Source organism: Acanthochromis polyacanthus, chromosome 9, assembly GCF_021347895.1.
Source record: "Acanthochromis polyacanthus isolate Apoly-LR-REF ecotype Palm Island chromosome 9, KAUST_Apoly_ChrSc, whole genome shotgun sequence".
Classification (NCBI taxonomy): Eukaryota; Metazoa; Chordata; class Actinopteri; family Pomacentridae; genus Acanthochromis; species Acanthochromis polyacanthus.
In genome coordinates this window covers 27,487,798-27,510,389 of record NC_067121.1, presented here as the reverse complement: position 1 = coordinate 27,510,389, position 22,592 = coordinate 27,487,798, and the positions used below count along the sequence as shown (strand labels likewise).

Here is a 22,592-nt window from a genome sequence, read left to right as displayed (position 1 = left end):
AATGAATGTCTTTCATTTGTGGCACTTCTTAGATATTTCTTTTAAAAAATGCAAAAACAAAATCACTGTTTATAGGGATGTATATAAAATGGTTAACTCCTTTATTATCAAAAGAGATTTCTACCAGCATGGCTCCTAGTTTATCGAAACTTTCCCCCTTTATAAATGTGGGATCTGACAGCTGTATCACTCACAGTAACGTCAGTCCTGCCTCAGTCAACGCCTCTAACTGACACTCAATGGCTTTTTGTTTTTTCATTCTCCAGCACCTGTGCTTGACTGTCACAAAGTTCAGTGTGTGACTCTCTGCAGAGGAACAACGGCTCTGTGACAAAGGTTCCCTGACGCTGCCCAAGGGAGCCCAAATGTCGATTCAGGTTATTTCAGTCGGGGTCAAAGGTTAGGCTTTAACACAGATCAGGCTGGTAGTCAGATAAACAATAGTAACGGCGTATTTCCGGTGGTGGTGCTTCATCTATTTATAGGGCTGCAAGGACATTAGCTCAGTGCTCGTTTAGAAATGTCATGTTAGACATAAGGGCCTCGCAGCATTCATCTGTAAATGTGAAGGTCAAGAAACTGCTTCAATTTCATTCATAAAGTGGAAAAGTTGACCTTTTAGTTGTATCATCTTGCGCAGTCAAAATTGAATGCTGATGAGACACTGGGAAAAAAAGAAACTTTCTTCCAAGTGAAGAATACCAATAAGTTCAGCTGTAATGACATTCAGAGCTGCTGTGTCGGCTTGTTAAATCTTAACAGCAGGAAAAAAAAACATTCCATAAGTTGATCTGTCCTCTAACTGTAGTTTTGCTTCACATATACATCTCCAAACCTCCTCGGTCATTTAGAAACTTAATTTTGAGCTCCTTCCATCTCCTTTCTTCTTTTCTGTCAGGGAAGGAATGGAGGAAAGCTATGAGACATTTGAAGAGGAGTTATGGCCACCGAGAGCAGAACCTCCTCCACAGAAGCCTGTTCGACAGATCCGCAGACCAGGTGGCAGCACACATGCAAACACGCACACTGAATCTGTAATGCCGCCGCATAAATGCCATGTGTATTGTACAACTCTATAAATACCTGGGAGCTGCTGAAATCTGACTCCTGGTCAAAGGCGACACAGTGATAATGATGGTGAGCGATGCTGCATGGATCACTTCACTATGCAGTGGAGTGTAGTAAGGTGACTCCCTCTAAACACACTAAATCCTTCTTGTGAGCTCTTAAAAGTCTAAAAACGACCAAGTGGTAAATGTGTTATTATTTGTCACCACTGTAGTCCTGACTGATATAGTAAAGATTCCTGCCTACCTGCTCAGTTTTAACCTTTAGAATAGAATAGAATAGAATAGAATAGAATGACTTTATTTAGCTCAAGGCGCCACTGTGTCTAGACTCATTTGCATAGCTGGAGTCATTTTTATATCCTTAGTGTAAAATCTGGCACAGCAGACTTATTTTTTGTATAAAAGAGGATAGATAAAATAAAGCATACATTCAGCCACCATGGATTTATGAATATACATAAAATGTAGATGAATGCATTCCAGATTGTGAGCATGGTTGTTGGGGTTTTGTTTTTTATGTTTAATGAGAACAGCCGTCACTAAATCTCCATCTGTCTGTTCCAGACATGTATCCTACCAGGAAAATCAGAGAGGTTAGTTGATTAACAAAAGACAACTGCACTACTACCATCCTTAGTTTCTTTTTCTTATAAGCTGCATGTTGTTCTCCAACAGGAAGCAGCTGCAGCTCCACAGCAACCGAGAGCAGAACCAAAGATTTTACCCAGAGAACCCAGCATCCCTAGAGCAGGCGAGTCATTCCTCCTTAACCATTATCAGATCTGAGTACAACACACACACGTCCTCATCGCTGTTTTTGTTTAATCTTTCCTTTAGTCTCTTTGCACAAAACCTTGTCAATCCAGAATTTGACCGACATCGAGAAACCGTGGGAGAATGTGACTCTAAACCGCTGTCTGTTTGTGGCCATCACCATCCTGGTGCTCACCTCAGGCCTTCAGAGACTGAATGGCAAGTAAATTAGTCAACACAGTTTAGATTTGAAGGAATTCATGACTGCCTGCTGTGACTGAGTGCTCCCTTCTACAAACAGAACCTTACGTGGGGGTCCGGGCACATTAGAGGAAGAGGAGGAAGAAGTTGGACTGACGATGAGACGTTCAGGGGCACTGCGACACAGAGGGCAACCATCAGAGGTAAACTGGGATCTAATACTGGTTTATTTTACACTCAACCAATTAGCATATTTTTCCCCCACACTTTTGATCACTACTCTCCCCTCTGCAGCCTGAGACATCTTTGTGGGAAGTCCTGTTTTGGTGGCTGCCAGACCTTGATGATGAAGACGATGAAGATGAAGAGGATGATAATGACGGAGGGGTCAAAAAAGCAAAATCAAAGAGAGGAGCGCAATTATCAAGCCGTCTCAGAAACAAGCCATTGCCAGACAAAAAACTCTTGAAGCGAAGAGACAGAAAACTGAAGGACAGGAGAGCCAAGAAGGCCAGAGATGAAGAAGTCAAAGACAAGAAAGACGGAGCTAAACAGGAAGACCCTGAAGAAGAAGAAGCAGATGAAGATGAGGATGAAGGAGAGGAAGACACGATTCCAAAGAAAAGTAAGAAGTCAGAGGGAAAGAAAGATAAGAAAAAGACTCAAAAAGGATGAGTGGACTCTTTCTACTGAGGCAGATTTTATAGAACTCGTTTTCTAAATGTTCTTCAGTTGAAGTACTCTGGTCTCATCTATTAAAATCCTAATTCTCTCCATCAGACTAAGAAGTAATGAGTCTCAACGTGTGCTTACAGCCACATGGCAGAACAGAATCAGCAGCTCTGTGTCGCTCTCCAGGTCAGATGTGATTGATGTGTGATGGAACTTTGAATTACTTGTGAGGATAACTACAGTTTAATTAAAACTTATGTGTTGACTTCTTTATTTAAAATGTTCATGTGATCATTTGGTTCTTTGATTCTTTTTGGTGCTTAAATAGAGACATCGAATAAACTGTGTCCAGCCAAGCCTGGTTAAATGTCAACAATGACGTAACACAGCAAACCTAAGATCAAGACAGAGCATTATCAATAATTTGTCCAATTTAGCCTGCTTTATTGTTTAAAAGCTGCTTCAGAGGGCCTAGTTAAAGGCTCGTCTCTGAAGTAAACTCTAGCTTTTATCCTGATCAGCAACCTTGAGCTCAGATGGTTGGTTCAATAAATCGTTGTGTGTGATGTTTATGGAGGAGTGCAGACTCAAGGACACAAATGTTTCCTGTTTCTCACAGTATTTAATTACAAAAACAACATCTTAAAGGAAGAGCTACCAACCATAGCTCCATATCCAGAACCTAGACTGTAATACAAAAGAGTGTGGTCAGATTTATACTCATGCAATAACACACTGCCCTGCACATTTACATAAACCAAACAGATGTGTAAAAATCTATTAAATGTGGACTTAAAACATTTGTAAAAATAACTGAACTGAATACACCTGCAATATCCAAAGGGACCTTGACACTGTGGCTGACAAGCAGGGCAGTGTGACTGCACAAAATGACAGAGCGTGATCCTAAAATCCTAGCAGGGGATCAATTATTAGACATTGCAAGGCCCTCTGGAGGGGGCGGCCTCATTGGCATGGGAGGCATGGGCATCTGAGGGGGCATCTGGGGGCACCTGGTGCGCCAGGTGGGAGGGGAGGGACAGGCATCCCTCCGGGTGGGGGAGGAGGCAGACTGTCATTTGGTGGGCGAGGTCCAACACCACTCATCAGAGGAGGGGGGCGCTTCACACTGGCAGGAGGCGGTGGACCACTGGACTGGGGAACGGCTTTTTCCATTTTGAAGTGGAACTGTAGGAAGAACTGGAAGGAAAAAACATAAAAGAAAGCTTAGGACATCTATTTCCTCTGGTGTGTGTCTTTGTGATTGCCATACTCTACACTATCAGTACCTGTTTAGTTTCTCTGTTCCAGTGGGTCCAGAAACGGTTTTCTGCTTTGTCAATTTCTCTACTGGGGACCTAAAAGAGGAAACATTTTGATATCACATTTCAGCAAGACGAAACCAGAACACTTTAGGGCACAGCAAACCTACAGGACCACTCACTTTGAAGGCTATAGTCTCGTATGGTTCAGCGGCCAACAGCAGGTACTGCCAACGACGATCAGGGGGCTCGATGCGCTGTTCATAAGCAGACATGAAACGGTGTCTGGGTCCAATTCCTTCAGCAACCTCTGGATAGTCGATCTAAAGGACAGAGATAAGAAAATGGGTAGTTTACAGCCAGTTCCTTTTTGATAGTAGGATGACAGAATTACCATGAAGTCAGTCTTTAGAGCATGAGGTTGTACTTTATATATATGACCCTGTTTCAGTATCAGCTATCTTCACTATTTAATTAACAAGTGACTAAAAATAAGTGGGATTTAAGTGTAGAATACAAAGCCAGATTTATCAACAACACCTGCTACAAGCGATCCAGCACCTCAGAAAGAACAGATGTCCACAGTGAAACAGTGAGTACTGGACCTTGTTAGTATGTAACCAGGCTTGGATGAGTGGTGATGGAGAAGCTGGAGAAACTACACAGCTATTTGGTTTTCGGAACATATTTATTTTTGCAGCAGATTTCACACAGGAATTCTCACTGAACACACTAACCTGGAAAAGTAAAGACTGCTGTCCAGTCTCTGGATCTCTCTGTTTGGTTACTATAAAAAAGAAAGACATGGACCATACATTAAATAAAATGCATCTGTAGTCAAACTACCATTATCATAAACTAAATGATGATTGCACTGACACATGAAGAAAAGGTAGCCTACCTTTGTATCCTGGTCGACCAATTTTGACAAACTTCTTGACTTCAACTTTAACTTTTGCTGGTGCTGGTTGAGCAGGAGCTTCTTTTGCCTCTTTAGCTGCTCTCCGTGCTCTGAAACACACAAAAATATTAAGATTTTATCTAATAATAAACACAAGGGACACCAGAGGTTGTTAATAGCTGCATTTTCAAATAGAAAACTCCCTGTTGTTGCTGGGACAAGCATAGCCAAAGTTAGCTTCATCTGAACAAAGATTATGGAGCAACTGAATACTGTTTGCTATGCATTACAAACGTAAGGTTCAATACGGTCACTGCACATGAGTATTTCATGTACTATGTTTAATTCAAAAAGACAAGTTTCACCCAAAGATGTTATGCAAGGACACATTTACATAACAGCAAACCGATCTCAATACATAGTTGCGTTAAAAAACACCAGTAAAAGAGAACCAAAATGAAACAAAGAAAGCAACTGCCCTTGCACTTGTGTGTTTGACATGAAGCGTCAAAAAATTGTGAACTTACAAGTTGGTCTGATGTTTCTTTCCTTGTGTGTGAGCCAGGTAGCTGCCCTGTAATGCAGAAGAGGGCAGTGAGTCATTTGTCTTTTTAACCAGACACTCTAATCACAAAAAATAGCACCAAGTTCAGACGACCCAATCAAGAACATTTTCCTCACATGCCTCCTCACCTCATTGTTGTGAAGTGTCAGACAAAGTTTGCACTCGTATGATCCTAAGTGATTCTTCATAAAATAGGGGTCTTTGTTGATGTCAATGGTCTCCAGGGCCAGCTGACGTAACCGTTCTCGCCTGTCTCGGTTACTTTCAGAGGCAGATGCCACTCCACCGCTCCCTGTCTTCCCTCCGGCTCGATGCTGGAAATCCATCTTTGCAAGGTGATGGACGCGATCACACAGACACACCTACACCTGAGTATCCAGTCAAAACCGGACAGTAATTCCAAACAGATCCTTCCTGATTATCTGGGGAAAGAAAAAAAAACAAACAGTTGCCAAAGATGGAAAACATGGATAGAAATGACTAATTATTACTATTATGACAATGTGTACTGTAAATTGTGGCACAACCATGCATGTTAGAAAACCACCTGTGTGTAATCTTTGCTGCTAATTTCACTCAGTATTTACTGAATTGATTATTTTATTGCGTAAACAACAAAGTACATTCATTTCTCCTGTCTATCTCTTGTATGCCATCAATTTGGCAGACACATTGTTTGCAATTGCAATAAGACAATTGTCCAAAAGAATTATACATTTAAATTGATACAATGCAAACCACCATGACAGCACAAAAAGAAAACACAATATTCAGCTGCATAAACAAATCTCAAACATCATCCTCCCTGGCTTATAAACAGCCAATCATATCTTCTGACAGTGAAGGCCCCTTGCCCTCTGACACTCTTTCCATGGCATCTGGGCAGACCTCCCAAAGTGTGCTCATCAAAGCCGTCTGGGCCTCTAATCACTCACCTCACTCGGTGGAGGCGGTGGCCAGCAGGGACATATGGTTGCCCTTTCAAGATGGGCTTTGTAGTTTAAAATCATCCATGAACCTGTCTCTAACCACCTCCACCTAAACAACACATCCTTCCCTGTTGCCCTCTATGCATGTCAAAGTTATATTTTAATGTTTTTAATGTCTATCAAGATGAGATGATCCCTTTGTCTATACATATTTACTTTTTTTTGGGTACAATTAGTATATTCGTGGTTTCTCACTGCTATGTTAACATTAAAGTGGGTACATGTATCTAGATGTATAGACTTCAGTGCTGAATTCAAAATACAGTCGTGAAATTCAGTTGCAACCAGTTTTTGACTGGTTTCATTTTTTCAAATGTTGATTAAAACAGCACATTATTGTCAATATTGATTGAAATGAAACATTTTACTGCGTATATTTTTCAGCTATATCGCCCAGCCCTAGCCTCTATACACATACATGTTATATAAACTGGGTAACAGGTCTGGTTTGTAATTCGTGTTTTCTTAAAAACAACACAACTCATCTTGACCCAAGAGTCTGTATGCTAACTTCTCTTGCAAAGAATCTGTGTATATACTAAGAAAGTAGACTAAAAGTACATTTATTTAAGAAATACTTCTGAATTTCTTGAAATAATTCACCACGGCACAAAAGGGAAATACATCCCGCTTTAACATCAGTACATTCTAATGAATGAATCCTAAAAACGTCCAGTTAGCAGTGTTAGCATACAGTAACGTTAGCTAGTGAATGCATTGTGACTATGCTACTGCTAAGCTAAATGCGTTTCCAGCTATAATACACAGCTTTCAATGCAGCCCAAATGACCAAACTACAATTAAAATTAAACAAGTTCTGTGTATGTGATTAGTGTCTAGTTAGCTACATGTGAAATGAACAGATTAAAAACGAGTTTGTACAAAACACTCACAACTCCACAACGTCAGGAACACGCAAATGTAGATACGTAGTGCGCATGTGCCTGACTTCTTCGTGTTTTTTTGTTTTTGACAACTTCTTCATGTCTGTTACTGCCACCTCCTGGAGTGGCCACGCCAGCCAAACAACGGTGTCATTTTCTCCCTTAAATGTCAATTTGTTCAATTTTTCCAAGTATTTGCGTATTTGCTTAATAATAACTCACTTTCTAATGTTTTATTTGCTTCTCATTGCAGTGCACTTTTGGTAATGCCGCTCGCCTTGTTTGAACCTCACCGACCACCGTACTATTACTCGTGAGGAGTGTCACTGTTGCCAGCCGAGAGGATGAGTGTGTGTCGCGGTGTTTAGCGTGAAGGAGGACACCGCTGTATCCATTTGAGCCCGAAATGACCGAAACACTTCCGTCACATTTCGACGACATCAGATAACGAAGCAGCGACGTGAACTTGACGGTATATACATCATATTTACTACATCGTGCTATCGTTAAGCCGGCGCCATGTCATGTTTAGTGTCTGGGAAACGGGTCGATCGTAGCCACAGTGTCCCGAGTCTGTCTGCGTCCAAACGGTGTGTATCTGCGTCAGTGATGCGTTTTCAACGAGAAGGAGCTGTGTCTCTGAGCCGCCAGCCCTCAGAGATGGCAGCTGAACTGGGCATGAAAGGCCCCAAGAAAGGAGACGGTAAGGCGGTGTTATCAATTTTCTATTTCATGATTTTTGGGCAGCAGGCTAATGTCAGTCAGCAGAAGGTTCATGCCACTCGACTGCACTGTGCCTGTCTTGTGTTGTGAAGTTCTCCTTTCATTTTCGTTGTCGCCACAGTTGTAAAGAGAGACTGGTGAAACTGGTCGTCAACTTCCTCTTTTATTTCCGGACTGATGAGGAAGAGGTCAGTTGAGTCAATGTTTGAACACCTGTCAATGTCACGTTCTAACGTCACAGCCTGTGTTTAACATGTATCATTTTCTTCCCTGCACCTCATAATTAAATGAAACTACTTCTTAAGAAGAACAACAAAATGCTGATCCAAAATTAAATCATTATTTGCTTTCAGCAATTGGAGCTTTGCTGTTGGAGCAGTGTAGGGTGGAGAGGGAGGACAGCCAGACCTTCTCCATTGGTGAGCCATCCTCACAGTTCTCTGTTTTACACCGGCCTTAATTGTTTTTTTCCCCACGATATCAACAATTAGTAATCAATGAACTGAATCAATGAAGTCACAATTTGGAAGCACTCAAACTTCAACACAAAACTTTGCTGACAAGCCTCTGTTTATTCATGCTTTACAGATGTTTAATTATAAGACAACTTTACAGCGTTGATCCTTCAGTGTTCATTTGCGTGACTAATAAAATAGTGCTGTAGGTGATCACAGAGCAGAGACTACAGATACCTCCTTTGACACACATGCAGTGCACAAAATAGCGCTACACAAATACAGAGTGACATATACTGTGATACTGAAAATCTAGCGTACACACACATTTGTAAGTCCTGCCTGCTTACATGGCTTGTGTATTGTAGCTGAATGTCACAGGTAAAAAGTTTACGACGATACATTGAGGACACACCTGTGCATCCTTGGACATAGCTTCTTCAATCTTCTCTTCTTGATTTGCATTTGGAGTTTCAGACATCCTTCGTGATGTCAGCTGCTGTATTGATTTTCTGGTCATGGGCTCCATCAGATCCAAAATAGCACATTTTTTAAATTTATTGACCTAAGCAGAAATGAGTTAATGAAGAATAGCAAAAGTGATATTTGGAAAATTCAGAGCCGATTATCCGTCAACCCCTAGACGAACCCACACTTTCTTGGGTTGTGAGTTTGCATGTTTGTGTTGATACTGTTCAAACTTCATTGATAATTTGTCACTGAACTGGAAGACAAGCTCATTTGTCATGACTTTGTGTTTAAGTTTGTGTTCTTTTTATGCATTTCTCAGTTACTGCTATGTGTTTTTCTTTGTAGCATTTCTGGATGAAGCAGAGAGGAAGTATCTGTTTGAGTGTGACTCTGAGGAGCAGTGTGGGGAGTGGGTAGACTCCATTATCAAAGCGAGGTAGGATTGATTTGTTTTGTTTCCTTATTAAAGCAGACATAAAGTTACATTTTCCTGTTAACTGCTAATAAAATGAGAAAAACATGCTGATATAAATGCCGAAAAGCATTTCATTATGTTAGCCATTTATCAAATAGCAATACAAATTCTATCAGAATATGTTGCTGTTTTGTGAATGCTGGTCACACCATGCAATTAAGGACATGACTGTAGATCTAAACTTGTTGTTCATCTGTCTTTTTGACGTCTTATATGCCAAATTATGTATACATTAAAGCTAAAAATAATTGCAAACAAAAATGCAGTTGACTTACATACATTTAAAAAATATAACAAGTAAAACTCTGTGCTTGCTGTGACTGCTACATATAGCCATGGTAGTGCTGTTCCCACTTCATTAGAAAGTTATGGTCAGTGTTCTCTACAGCTTAATATGGTCACATATGTTTGACCTGTCTATTATCTGCCTCTTGGGTGCTATTTGAATGCTGTGTTGAGAGCAGCTTGCTCCTGAAGTTTTGTTTTAGCCACCAATAATAGACTCACATGGGAGAAGCTGTCACAAATAAATTTGCTCGTTCCATATGTACAATGTCTGCCGTGTGAGTTCTGGTGAGCGGCTTCCAGCTGATCCATCTCTGCTTTCCCTTGTCTTGTGTTCCAGCTTACTTGGAAAACATAGTGCTCCCAAACAGGAGATTGAATGAGGGATCTTAGTGGTTCTCATTGGGTTTTCTGATCATACTACTAAATGAGCTGGGCTGATTTGGCTAGCATGGTTAAGCAATGCACACCCACAGTCAACAATCTACTAACAGCACAAAGCTCACCGGGTGCTTTCTGGGTGGAACTGGCACTTTTATTTTGCGCATATGCCAAGATGTTCTGTATTTAGACAGTATTTCTCTAGTAAAGGCTGGTAAAAGAAATAGACGTACTAATACAAACCCAGTTTCAACTAGCTCCTTCTCAGCTTTTTTCATAATCATCTGATCATGATTATGCGAGCTGACGACGTGACCATTTTGCATAATCATATAAATCTTTTCCATTTACTTGTATGAAGCTAGCAGAAATATTATATTACCATCAGTATTTCCACATCATTCCACAGGTTGAGTTTTGACTGGTATTCCTTAATGGTATCATATCTCTGTGCCCTCTTTTTCTGCTGTGGTTTAATGTCACCAGAATTTAGAATTAACCAACAGTTAAAGCATGGTATCTTTTATAAAAATCACCAAATTACACCATTTGTCAGAGGCAGAAAACCGTAGAAACAAAAAGAATCGTCAAATTTTTAGCTTTCTAATGCTCTTGAACTACTCATCTGTCATACTGTTCCATCAGAAAATCATCAAAATCTAAGTCTAAAATCATGACAGTTTATAAGAATATGTATTCAACATGTTTCATTTAAAAAAAAATGCTTTCAATATAGTGTTGCACGAATCAGATTCCAAAAAAAAAAATCATTACATGCAATGTAGTGACATGCCAGAAATTCAGGGACTGTTTTGCTGAACTTCAAACGGCACTTTCACAAAGGAGGAGTATGCAAGTAAATTACAAGTATGGAAACAAATCAAAAATGTAAGTAGTAGATTATATTAACTACACAGTACATTATTAAGCAGTACTGGGGCTCCACAAGGAACAGTCCTAGCTCCATTCTACTTCAAATACAGCACTGAGTCCTGCCACATTCAGAAACACTCTGATGACACTGCTATCATGGCATGTATCAGAAATGGACATGAAGCCAATACAGGGATCTGATAAATGCCTTCAATGAGTGGAGTCACAAAACTGCCTGCTATTCAATACCTCAAAGACAAAGGAAAGGATCATAGATTTCCACAGATCCAAACCCCCTCTTCAGTCAGGGAACGCTTGTGGTGTGAACATCGAGGTGATGACATCGTATAAATATGTAGGTGAACACCTGTATAATGAATCGGACTAGTCTACAAACATAGAGTTCATCTTCAACAAAGGGCAGAGCCACCTCTTTTGCCTCGGAAGACTTCAATCAACAGACATCTGCAGTAAGATGCTGCAGATGTTTTATCAGTCTGTGGTGGCAAGTGTTCTGTTTTATGCTGCAGTCTGCTGGGGAGGCAAGTATAAAACACAAGGATGCAAGGCGTCTGAACAAACCGGTTAAAAATGCTGGCTCTGTGGTTGGAATCAAATTGAACTCATTGGAGGATGAGGTGGAGAGACGTGCACTGAGCAAGGTGGAGGCCATTCTGACAAACATGGATCATCCACTTCATATGTGCCTCAATGAGCAAAGAAACATCGGTGGATGACTCCTATCCCTGTGCTGCAGGACAAAGATTTAGAAAATCTTTCATACCATCAGCAATTACACTGTATAATTCTGAAGTAAACGGATGAGACTTACACACGATTGAATTTCCCTTCAAGGATAAATAAAATTCTTGTATGGTATTGTAGCCTATTCTATTGAAAATGGAACTTCCATTTTTATCCAGTATTGGTAACACCTGTGAGCAATTGGAAAAATGAAAAAATGTGGTACATGTTGAGTTCAGGTTAATCTTTCAAAAATAAATAATCAAATAAATTAAATATTTTTTTTCTTTTCTTTATTCATTGCACTGTAATCTTTGTTATACTGCACAAAAGACATCATTTGGAGTTCTTTCTACTTCACACCATGGTTGTATTGTTTCTATACAGGTGGATGAATTCATTTTGCAGTATAAATACCACACACACACACACACACACACACACAGACTTTGGAGTTTAGAGGGTCAAACTATTATTAGGCTTATGTTATTACAGAAGCATAATATGAGCAGAAAAGTGCAAATAATTAAACAAAATTATTTGGAAAAACATTTACTTATCAACTAAAATTTCAGGATTGTGACAGCCCTAGTCTTCACTGTATTTGCTTGAACCTTATTACCCACCTAAATGCCAAATTCATTTGTGGTCTCATCTCTTGCAGTTACGAGTTCATGAGGAAGAACCTTATATTCTATCGGACTGAAATCCACAGGCTCACTGGGAAGGTGAGACCCCTCACAGCAGCATGTCAGCGCACTAAATGCCACACAGATGATGCTTCTAATCAACTTTGTCACACCATGAAAACGGTTGCAGTGTGAATTACACCAGCAGGCTCTAGTATCTGTAGAAGATAGAAGGAAGGGAAATTAAGAAAGACAATTGAGGGTTTGTTGTTGGTCTCTGCTGAGATTCATACAGTAATCACAATGAAAGTTACTCTTGGCATGCTGAAAGACATATGACAACTAAAAGCTCAGCTAGCAGTGTGTGTTTTGTAGAAACGACTTCCTTGTTACATAGGATGATCCACAGGCTTTCACACATTTTTCTTTGACAATTCTTGGTCAAGACCTTGAAAAAGGTGATAATAAATGTAAATATTCAAAGTAGTTAGAATGACAGCTGAAATCACACTCTGTTTGCAAACTTCACCCCGTAAAACCCAGACTTTCTGCGTGAGTAGAATACTTTGAAGTTAGAATACTTCCTGTTTTGTGTTCAACTTTGTGAGTGATTTTGGTGAAAAGTTTGAGTCTCCTCAAAAAACAGTGAATTTATGCTGTACACTGTTTGTTTGTTTTTTTCTTTTGGCAGTCTGTACTCACTGCCAGTTTTTCTCCACAGGATCCCTTGGAGCAATATGGTATATCAGATGAAACTCGCTTCCAGGTCAGCAATGGTCTGCAACTTATGCCGCGAGATACCTCCTCCCTGTAGACCAGCATCCTGTGTCCAGAAATACTTCATTTTCATTTTAGTTCACTCTGCCATTCCTGTATTCACTCCACACTGGTTTGAAACCCACATGATTAGCATCCACACTTTAGCTGTTTAGTTCTTTACTTCTCTGCAATAAATGTGTTTAGTGTTCTCTCAGACTGGAGAAGGTTTCTGAGGCCAAGCGATATTACAACTCAGACTATTCCTTCTGTGTTGCTGTCAGTTATCACAGGTAATGCAGGGCTTTGGACAACTCAACACTGTCTTATTTTTTGGTTCCGGGGAATTTTCCATGCCATTTTCAACTTTTGCCTCAATTGTCAGTATAAACCTGTTAATCTAGTTTTCTACTGGACATGCTGTACACTTGGACAATGTTTGACAGCTTGTGATTGTACCTAAACTGGGGTGTGACTTTCATTCAGGACTAGGGTTTAATGATTAGGTGATAATATCTAAGTTTCATAGAGAAAGTCAAGGTCACTTCAGTATTCACCCTGTAACAGATTTAAAATATGTGAATAAGCATTACTACGAGATACCATCTATAGCATTGGTGTCACACAAGCAGAATGACATGAATTTGTAAAACCATTTACACAACCGCTTAAACCCTGGGTTAAATACGTAGCATTGATTTTGTAATAATTGTAGCCTTTGTGATTTGCAAATTACGTTGTCTCAACCTGCATTATTGATTTGAAATCAATAATTGTTCACCCTATTCAGGACCATTTGTCACGTGACCACAACTGCATTTAACAGGAGTCAGTCCAGGACATATGAACATTTGGTTTAAACCGGTGTTAATCTAATCTCAAACAGGGTGCATTTACCCTGTGTAAAGCTTACAATTAATACCCTGAGTAAATTAGAAAGCTGTTGACAGCATTCCCGTCCTGATTTGAACTACATGAGCCCTTTGAGCTGCTGACTTGAGCCACATATTTGCTCAGTTTTTGTGAGAAAAACATGCTTTTAGCTGTCCTGGTGTGTTTTTATCATGTAGCCCATTTAAACTGTGTAGTTTAAAAATCTTTACTTTTGCACATATTTCTGGGTGTTGAGTTTTTTTTTTTTTTTTTTTTTAAATTAGAATCACAGTAATTTACTTGAACCTACTGTACCTTTTCTTTGGCACTTTGAATCAGATTCCTGTGACAAAGCTGTTGGACCATGTTGGAAAACCAGGGTCTTGATATGATTCTGATAACACACCGACATTTGCAGAATTCCAGCAAATACATTTTGCTATCAGTTATATTTCACTGTAAGGATTTGTTGTAGTCTGCAAATTGGTAAAATATTTATGTCACAAGTCAAGAGTCTTTCTACAAAGAGCATATGTCATTGAGTGTGTCTTCATTTAAACTTTTGCACATGGAATGTGTTTAGTCTATTTTTACTTAGTTATATTACACCTGTTTCACTGGTATCTCTTTTTATACTAATAAAGCCATTTGAAAGATACTGTAAAGTCATGCAGTGTGTCGTGTGTTTACCAAAATGAAAACATTTGATGAAACCACAATGTTACTTTTAAGAATCCCTCTGAAGTAAATTCATTTTTAAAATCTCGGTCACATGTCTGTGTTGAATTTTCCATATATCACGAGAGAAATAAGCAGCAAACATCATGGCTGAGTACTTTCACCAAGAAACAGCAGTGCACCAATGACAGTCTCAAAAACATGGACTCAGACTTCTGGGGTTTCATATGTAACAAACCAAACGAACCAATCCTGCCAACTTTCAGCTTAATGCTACTATACAGTCCGTATTGCTAGCATGCAGTCTACATTGTTAACATATAGTCTGTGATGCTAACATACAGTCAATGGTGCTTACATACAGTTTATGATGCTATCTGTGGTGGTAACATATAGTTTATGATGCTAATATACAATCTGTGGTGCTAACATACAGTATATGATGCCTCATACAGTATATGTTGCTAACCTACTGTATGTGCTGCTAACATACAGTCTGTGCTGCTAACATATAATCTGTGGTGCTAACGCTAACATACACTTTATGATGCTATCACACAGTCTGTGGTGCTAGCATGCAGTTCATGATGCTAACCTACAGTCTGTAGTGCGAACATGCTATCATACAGTCGGTGGTGCTAATATACAGTTTACAATGCTAACACTGTGGTGCAAACATGTTGCTAACATACTGCCTGTGCTGCTAACATATAATCTGTGGTGCTAACATACACTTTATGATGCTAACATACAGTCACAGTACTGACTGTTGCAATGTTTCTAACAGCAGGGAGCAGAGAAGGCGCTGTGTGTGACAGGTTTCCGTAGCAACCATAGACTGTATGGTAGCAAAGCCAAATGTGTGATTCAAAAACAGTGACGTCACGTCCTTCCCGTGGTGCTTCGCGATACCAAATTGAATGCTCGGCAAAAGAAAACATTTGTATTTTGTATGTTTTCTTTTTAAGCGTAAAAAGCATAAAACGAGATAAATATATCAGAATTGGTGCCTCCAAGAAAACGTATTTAACAGCGCGTGAAGGGGAAGGGTTTTTCGGGGGAAGGTAAGAGTTAATTCTAGTGAACATTGTGAACAAACAATGTTACCAGTGCATTAGCCGGACGGCTAGCTTATCTTACGTTAGGTCAGTCAGCTGAGCTAGCGTTAGCATTAGCATAGCTGTGTGTCCTGGGTAATTGGATTATTTGGTTTTTGATTCATTTCAGTGCAACGATTAAGGATCAGAGATAGCCACCACGACCGTTTTTGTTTCATTGACCATACAAGTAAATTCCTTTCGTTAGATTGATTTTATAGTCCTGAATTGCTAGTTTTCACAAAGATAATTGAAGTGCTGTTGTTAGCGCATTAGACTGAGCTCAACCGTAGCTGATCATGTACACTGTAATGTCATTGTCAACAGATGTAATGGGATATAATTACAGTTTAGATACAGATCGGGGTTTTCTTTGTAATCTTTGTGGAAGATTTTAAAACTGTGAACCGTGCTACAGCTGTGTTGCTTAATTTATCACCGTAAAGCGACGGTAATCTGCTTTCTCTAGGTGACTGTTGACTTTGTCTTTTCGTTAGCATCCAGTTAAACGTGATTTTTATGGATTGGATTGTTTCTGGTTTCTCTGCCTAACAGCAAATGCAAGATACAAGGTACAAGGAGGTCCTGGACAGATAGACATTGATAATGGAGTTTGATAAACAGGATCACTTATTTATTGTGTCATATGACATTGTATTGCTTAAACAATATTCACCAGTGGTCGTTAAGATAAGGTAATCCTTTATTACTCCCCGTGTCCTGGGAATTAGTTACTGAGTTGATAAAGAAATGTTTTGATTATCTGTGTTTCTGAGGTATAATTTTATTGCTGTGTTAACCTGTTTTCAGGCATCATGGATCAGGACTATGAGTGCAGATTGCTCAGACAGATCAATATCCAAAATGAGAATGCAAGCCCCATAGTAAGTAATCATACATGTCTTTGGGTTTTTTTGTTGTTAATTTTTGTCTTTTACGTTGCTGTCCTTGGACTTAAATAATTACTCCTAAAAGAATTAACACCAATTTGTCTAGTCAAATTTTATTGATTTATTGTTTCACTTTTATCTTTTTATTTATTTTTTGATGTATTTTGGTGTTCGTTGTGGTTAGTAAAGAAAGAATTTCAGTGTACAGTGAAACATGTTTCTTCACTGTGCATATGACAATAAACGATGAACCTTGAACCTCAAGACCGTATAGTACAGACTGTTAAGTTTTACACCTCAAGCTGAATGACTAGTATAATTAGGTTATTATCTTGATTATTGATAGAATAATGATAGCCTCATCTAAAGACAATTGTTGACTTGTTAACTAGCAAAGGACTTAAACTGGCAGACAGAGCGTTACTATTCACATGTTGAAAGAGAAAATGGTTTAACCTTCTGAATCTTAAGCAGTTTCTGGCCTTTCTTTACTCCTGTAAGATTTTTTTTTTTTTTTTTTTTTTTTTTTACTCACTGTGGGCTTTTTTTCCCATGCAATATAAAGTCCTTCATCTCTGTGGAAATAGTACAACTATGGCAGTTTATTATGTAAATTTCTGGTTTTGAATAAATACAAATAGAATGGTTTCTTTTCTGAGTGTTAATGGATTCACCTGCACAATCACAGCCAGTCAGCCATCGAATGAGTGCCACCGCTCATTCAACAAGGTTTTTTGTACATTATTATGGAATATGTAATGGAAATAATTGGGTTGCACACTTGATTTATGCGTTACATTGCCTCTTCCTCCGATCTTCTGGAAACAAGCTTTATGTATTTTTCTCCCATAGGGTAAATTCCACTGGATCATTCACTGGTCATGCCTCGATGAGAGGCAGTCAAATGGTCAGCTTTATGTTATTTGTTCCTCGCATAACAAACTTCTTTTAATAGTGACAGAGGTCTCATTTCATAGATATCACATTGGTGTGTTTCCATAGCCTGCCAGTTTTCACTGATTTACAGGAAAGGCCATGTTTTTGTCTACTCTTTGTCTCCGGGGTGTTGAGAGTATTCTCATATGTTATACATTAACCGAACCTATGAATGAGAATCAGTAAAACACAATCATACCAGTAATTGAAACTCACACACATCTAAGCATACACAAATAAATAGTAACTAGACAGACTGCATGAGTAAATGACAACAGAACTTTTCTCCCACACATTTCAGGCCATTTCAGCCAAAAAGCCCCTGAATTTTTGTTATGAGACTGCTGGTCACTGCTCAGTGACTTTATGGTTGCGTCAAGGCGCGAAGAATTTATTGTTTTTACAGAATGTAGTGAGAGCAAATAGTTTAATCTTTGGCAGTTTTTGAAGTGATACATGCAGACCACATTGGTTTTGGTAAATTGACATGATTTTAAGCTTCTATTTGCAGGTTTTGGGGTTCAAAGGGTTAACAGGCAAGTCATTTGACAGTGTCATGAGTGTCGAGCGAAAACAAGACCTCACCGGCCAAATGACTGGGTTTTGTGAATGTTGCCTCCTGTCATTAACAGCTCAAACAAATGCACCATCTGCCACCTAAATCATCCTCCTGCTTTGTTATCAAGTTTTCAAATCACTGTCCAAGGCTTGGTTGTGTCTGGCCACCAGTCAGAAAGTGCTCTCTCCTCTCTTCCTTCATGTAGAAAGCTGTAGGAGCGGTGCGATCTCTGACACCTACCAGCTCCCCACTGTCCTCCCCTAGCAAGCATGGCGATCGCTTCATTCCCTCCCGGGCTGGAGCCAACTGGAGTGTCAACTTCCACCGCATTAATGTGAGTCTGCTGCATCACATCCAGGATTCCACTGTCAGTCCTGCCAAAAGAGCAGTGTTCTCAAGATGAAAGTGTTGAAAATGACTGATGAGTAAACTTAATCTTTTAGATTACTTCTCTCAGGTTTTGTGATTTTACACGTTCAGTTCACATATTTGGGTTGGGAAGGATCACTTACTGATTTATTTTCTGACACAGGAAATAGAAAAATCCCACAATCAAAACAGGAAAACCAAAGATGGCACCACCGACAGCAACAAAGGTAGCGTAACATTCTTTGTATATACATAAAATAGTTTTTCTCCACTAGCCTGGGTTGATACATTATAGTCATGTTGTGCTGCAGCAAACCATGGTAACATACATTTCCTGTGCAGCCTCGCAGCAGGGTGTACCTGCACTGAGCTTCATTGCTGTGGAGATACTAGGTAGCAGAGCTGATCACAGCTTCTCCTGTCATCAGCACATAAACTCTGCTGGAGACAGGAGAAATCTGTCTCAGTTCGTGTCTTTATCATGTCTCAGGTTGGGGATTTAGTTTCACTCCAGTGTCCCTCATTCTACATTTGGATATCGGCCTTATATTACTGTTTATTGTGTTAGAGCTGTTACTGCTGATGTAAACTGAACCTCCTGTATTATGACGCCTGAGTTGATGAATTATCATTATAGCATTGTACCTTTAGTTTCCATGTTTCTCAGCTCCACTGATAGTCTCCTCTGTTGCAGCTGTACTTTAGTGTGAGTCTTTTCTGTTTTCACCTCATTTCCAGAGTTTCTGTGTCTGCTCCAGGCAAACTTTATAATTTGTCCTTCTCTTGTTTGCTGAGCCTGGGCAGGCTCATGGAAACTTGAGATAAGGACTAAATAAAGCGTAGTGAAAAAATTCTCCCTGATCTTTAGAGACGGAGCAAGAGCTGAGAAACTGCAGAGGGAGCACAGCGTTTCTAACCTAATCATTTAAACAGACTGGTTTGATGTACCCTCTGTCTCTTCCGTTGTTTCAGCTGATGGTCTGGCTTACTCAGCTCTGCTGAAGAACGAGCTGCTAGGAGCGGGCATTGAGAAGGTCCAGGACCCCCAGTCAGAAGATCGTCGTTTACAGCCATCTACCCCTGCCAAGAGGAGCCTTTTTAGTGTAAAAAGAGATGACATGTCTGTGTAATGCACTCATTTTATGAGGGGCTTTCCTGCATTAGTAATCATCTGTTTGTGTTTTGCAGTATTCTGTGAGCACTAAGAGGGCTCTGCCAGAGGAGGATGGAAACACAGTTTCTCCATATTCTCTGTCACCTGTCAGTAGCAACAGGTAATACATTTTGCCAGCTGTTTTTCAAATATTATTTTATTTCTTGAAGTGAATTAGAATGAAATCCCTCTATAAATTTCATTGTGCATTGCAGCCAGAAACTGTTACGGTCTCCTAGAAAACCTACACGCAAGATTTCCAAAATTCCTTTCAAAGTTCTGGATGCTCCAGAACTTCAAGATGACTTCTACCTCAACCTAGTGGACTGGTCCTCTCTGAATGTGCTCAGTGTTGGACTGGGCACCTGTGTTTACCTGTGGAGTGCCTGTACCAGCCAGGTGTGTGATGTGTTTAGTAGAAAAAAAACAAATTTGGTTCTCGATCAAATAATGTTTCTAGTCACATCACATCTGTCAATTAGTTGTCTCACTGCTCGTGTATCATACATATTTACAGGTAGAATGTGACTGAGTGCCTCCTGGATGCCCATGTCAGTCCTATTCTCTTTTTTGTTGTTTCTCCTTCATCTCTTTAGGTGACACGTCTTTGTGACCTTTCTGTAGAGGGAGACTCTGTGACCTCAGTGGGCTGGTCAGAGAGGGTGGGTTTTTCATCTTTTGTCATCTTGACAAAACTGTTGTAAGGTTATATTTAAAAAAAAACAACAACAAACAAACAGTAAAACGGACAATAATTAAGCCTGCATATAAATATTTTGTACATTTTTTTGTGGTGAGTAATAATCAGTTGAGTCACTCAGGTGGACCATTGAAATCCACCATGGAACAGGGCTGCGACTTCATATTCAATAAAAATGCAAATGCAATTTTGATTTGCAGGCTCCGCTTTAACCTTTCAAAACTTAAATGACTCTATTTTTAGGCTTCAGCCTTGCAGCTCAGAGAACTCATAAACGGTGGCATTATAAATATCTGTGTTGCAGGTTTGAGCTTGTTTTATTTGTTGTTGTAAATGATTTTGTGAGCTTTTTCTGCTGTCATGCAATTAGACACCTACATATGTCAGTGTGATGTTCAAAGTGTGCTTTCCATTTTCAGGGTAACCTGGTAGCAGTAGGAACTCATAAAGGCTATGTGCAGATCTGGGATGCTGCAGCAGGGAAGAAGCTCTCTGTACTAGAAGGACACACGGCCAGAGTGGGTGAGTCGAGAGTCTGGGGAGATGGAGGCGGAGAAACTGCAGGCTTGAGCTATCACAAACTTCGTTCATTTTCACGCCATTGCTTAGCGACATCTCTCATTCATGGTCGATGAATCATCTCTCCTCTGATCTGCCTTTTATTCCTCGCTGCCAGGTGCTTTGGCGTGGAATGCGGACCAGCTGTCGTCTGGGAGCCGTGATCGGGTGATCCTGCAGCGGGACATCAGAGCCCCACCTCTCCAGTCAGAGCGCCGTTCCAAGGACACCGACAGGAAGTCTGTGGGCTCAAGTGGAGCACAGACCACCAGCTGCTAGCCTCAGGTGGAAATGATAACAAGGTATGCAGACAGAGACTTTGACTGGTACTTCTGTCAGCTGCGCATCTGTGCCAGGATCGCTCTTTCCCCCCAAAAATGAATTAGTACCCATGTCTGTGCTCTTATCCTCCCATTGCTTAAAATCTGCTGTCTGCAGTTACTTGTGTGGAACCACTCGAGCGTCCTCCCAGTGCAGCAGTACACAGAGCACTTGGCGGCAGTGAAGGCCAATCGCTGGTCTCCTCACCAGCACGGGCCGCTGGCGTCTGGAAGGGCGGCACGTGACCGCTGCATGCCGCTTGCTGGAACACTCTGACCGTCCAGCCCATGCAGTGCACCGACACCGAGTTCTCAGGTCTGCAACCTGGCCTGGGTCCAAACACACCAACGAACTGAAGTGAGTTCACAATCAGCCCTTTACTGGTCTACACGCGTGATGTCAAAATAAAATACATGATCTGTGTTTTTAAATGCAGACTAAAACTGAGGTCAAATTATGTGGTGGTGACTCGCTTGCTGTCCAAGAAGATTCCGCATCTAAATAAAATTTTACAGTTTTGGTGTGCTGAATTGAAGGAGATTTATGACACTTTTGACTGAGGAACACTGCTTTCTTCCCCTGCCTTCAGTCTTTGAACTTAACCTAAACACATCTCTCTGCACTGAAAGAAGTGGTATGGAATTACATGACATCAACTTCTCTGGTCTGTTGCCAACTTAGGTCTGAAAACAGTTGAATATGTTAGTGGATAGCCATATGTATGTGGATGTATACAGTCCTAAGGAAGCCTATTTGTAATTATAAAGTACGCCCGCTTTCCTAATCAGAGCGCTGCTTCAGGTCTTGTGAGGTAAATATTCTGAAACCCTGCTCTGCAGGTCAGCACATGGTTATTCCAGAACCAGATCCTGGTGTGGAAGTATCCTCTTTAAGGTCTACCTGGTCAGTATATTCTGTTTTCATCTAAATGTCTGTATGTCGGAGATTTCCTGAAGATAGCTTCACATTTACAAGAGTAATCTAAAAGTGGCGCTAATATGAGTAATTCTAATGAAAACTGCAAGATAAATGTACCGTAATAGGTGCTCACTACAAGAACTAAGTGTTTTGACTCTGTGTCTTTATTTATTTGTTCAGCTAAAGAAATAGCAGTAAGTCTACATATGACGTTCTTTTTACTGTTTCAATCATTAAGCATCAGTGAGCACAAGAGGACACAAGGTGCTCATTAAAGCCACCCCTGCTGGAGTCGAACTAAAATCACCACTCATTTGTCTCCTGATTACTCTGAAAACAAAGCATTTCAATTCTGTATTCGGTGTCTAATAATGAGCTCTGCGCAGGCCATGTCACCTGACGGAGAAGCCATTGTGACGGGGGCCGGAGATGAAACGCTTAGATTTTGGAA

General features: G+C 40.2%; 3 protein-coding genes and 2 long non-coding RNA genes across 5 annotated transcripts; 4 read left to right on the top strand and 1 right to left on the bottom strand.

Moving 5' to 3' along the window:
* Nucleotides 1-305: 305 nt before the first annotated feature.
* LOC127535613 (uncharacterized) lies at nt 306-2,036 on the top strand. Its single transcript, XR_007944490.1, has 4 exons — nt 306-377; nt 899-999; nt 1,635-1,663; nt 1,746-2,036. It is a non-coding gene; the product is annotated as an uncharacterized LOC127535613 (long non-coding RNA).
* Nucleotides 2,037-2,126: 90 nt separating this feature from the next.
* LOC127535389 (uncharacterized) lies at nt 2,127-3,625 on the top strand. The gene is made up of 2 exons (XR_007944235.1): nt 2,127-2,227; nt 2,319-3,625. It is a non-coding gene; the product is annotated as an uncharacterized LOC127535389 (long non-coding RNA).
* On the bottom strand, nt 3,299-7,359 carry sf3a2 (splicing factor 3a, subunit 2). The gene is made up of 8 exons (XM_051953255.1): nt 7,307-7,359; nt 5,553-5,847; nt 5,387-5,433; nt 4,860-4,969; nt 4,696-4,745; nt 4,141-4,281; nt 3,986-4,054; nt 3,299-3,896 (listed from the first exon to the last, which is right to left on the bottom strand). The coding sequence occupies exons 2-8, from the start codon at nt 5,748-5,750 to the stop codon at nt 3,663-3,665; spliced, it is 849 nt and encodes a 282-aa protein (XP_051809215.1). The 5' UTR covers nt 5,751-5,847; nt 7,307-7,359; the 3' UTR covers nt 3,299-3,662.
* A 289-nt stretch (nt 7,360-7,648) lies between these two features.
* Nucleotides 7,649-14,620, top strand: plekhj1 (pleckstrin homology domain containing, family J member 1). Its single transcript, XM_051953256.1, has 6 exons — nt 7,649-8,010; nt 8,142-8,212; nt 8,374-8,439; nt 9,292-9,382; nt 12,369-12,432; nt 13,055-14,620. The coding sequence occupies exons 1-6, from the start codon at nt 7,817-7,819 to the stop codon at nt 13,145-13,147; spliced, it is 579 nt and encodes a 192-aa protein (XP_051809216.1). The 5' UTR covers nt 7,649-7,816; the 3' UTR covers nt 13,148-14,620.
* An 891-nt stretch (nt 14,621-15,511) lies between these two features.
* LOC110953541 (fizzy-related protein homolog) lies at nt 15,512-21,454 on the top strand. The gene is made up of 11 exons (XM_051953254.1): nt 15,512-15,704; nt 16,548-16,621; nt 18,328-18,456; nt 18,655-18,718; nt 19,464-19,594; nt 19,680-19,765; nt 19,860-20,043; nt 20,241-20,306; nt 20,764-20,866; nt 21,021-21,204; nt 21,341-21,454. Exons 2-10 carry the CDS (start codon nt 16,553-16,555, stop codon nt 21,179-21,181), a joined length of 993 nt encoding a protein of 330 aa, XP_051809214.1. The 5' UTR covers nt 15,512-15,704; nt 16,548-16,552; the 3' UTR covers nt 21,182-21,204; nt 21,341-21,454.
* Nucleotides 21,455-22,592: the final 1,138 nt, after the last annotated feature.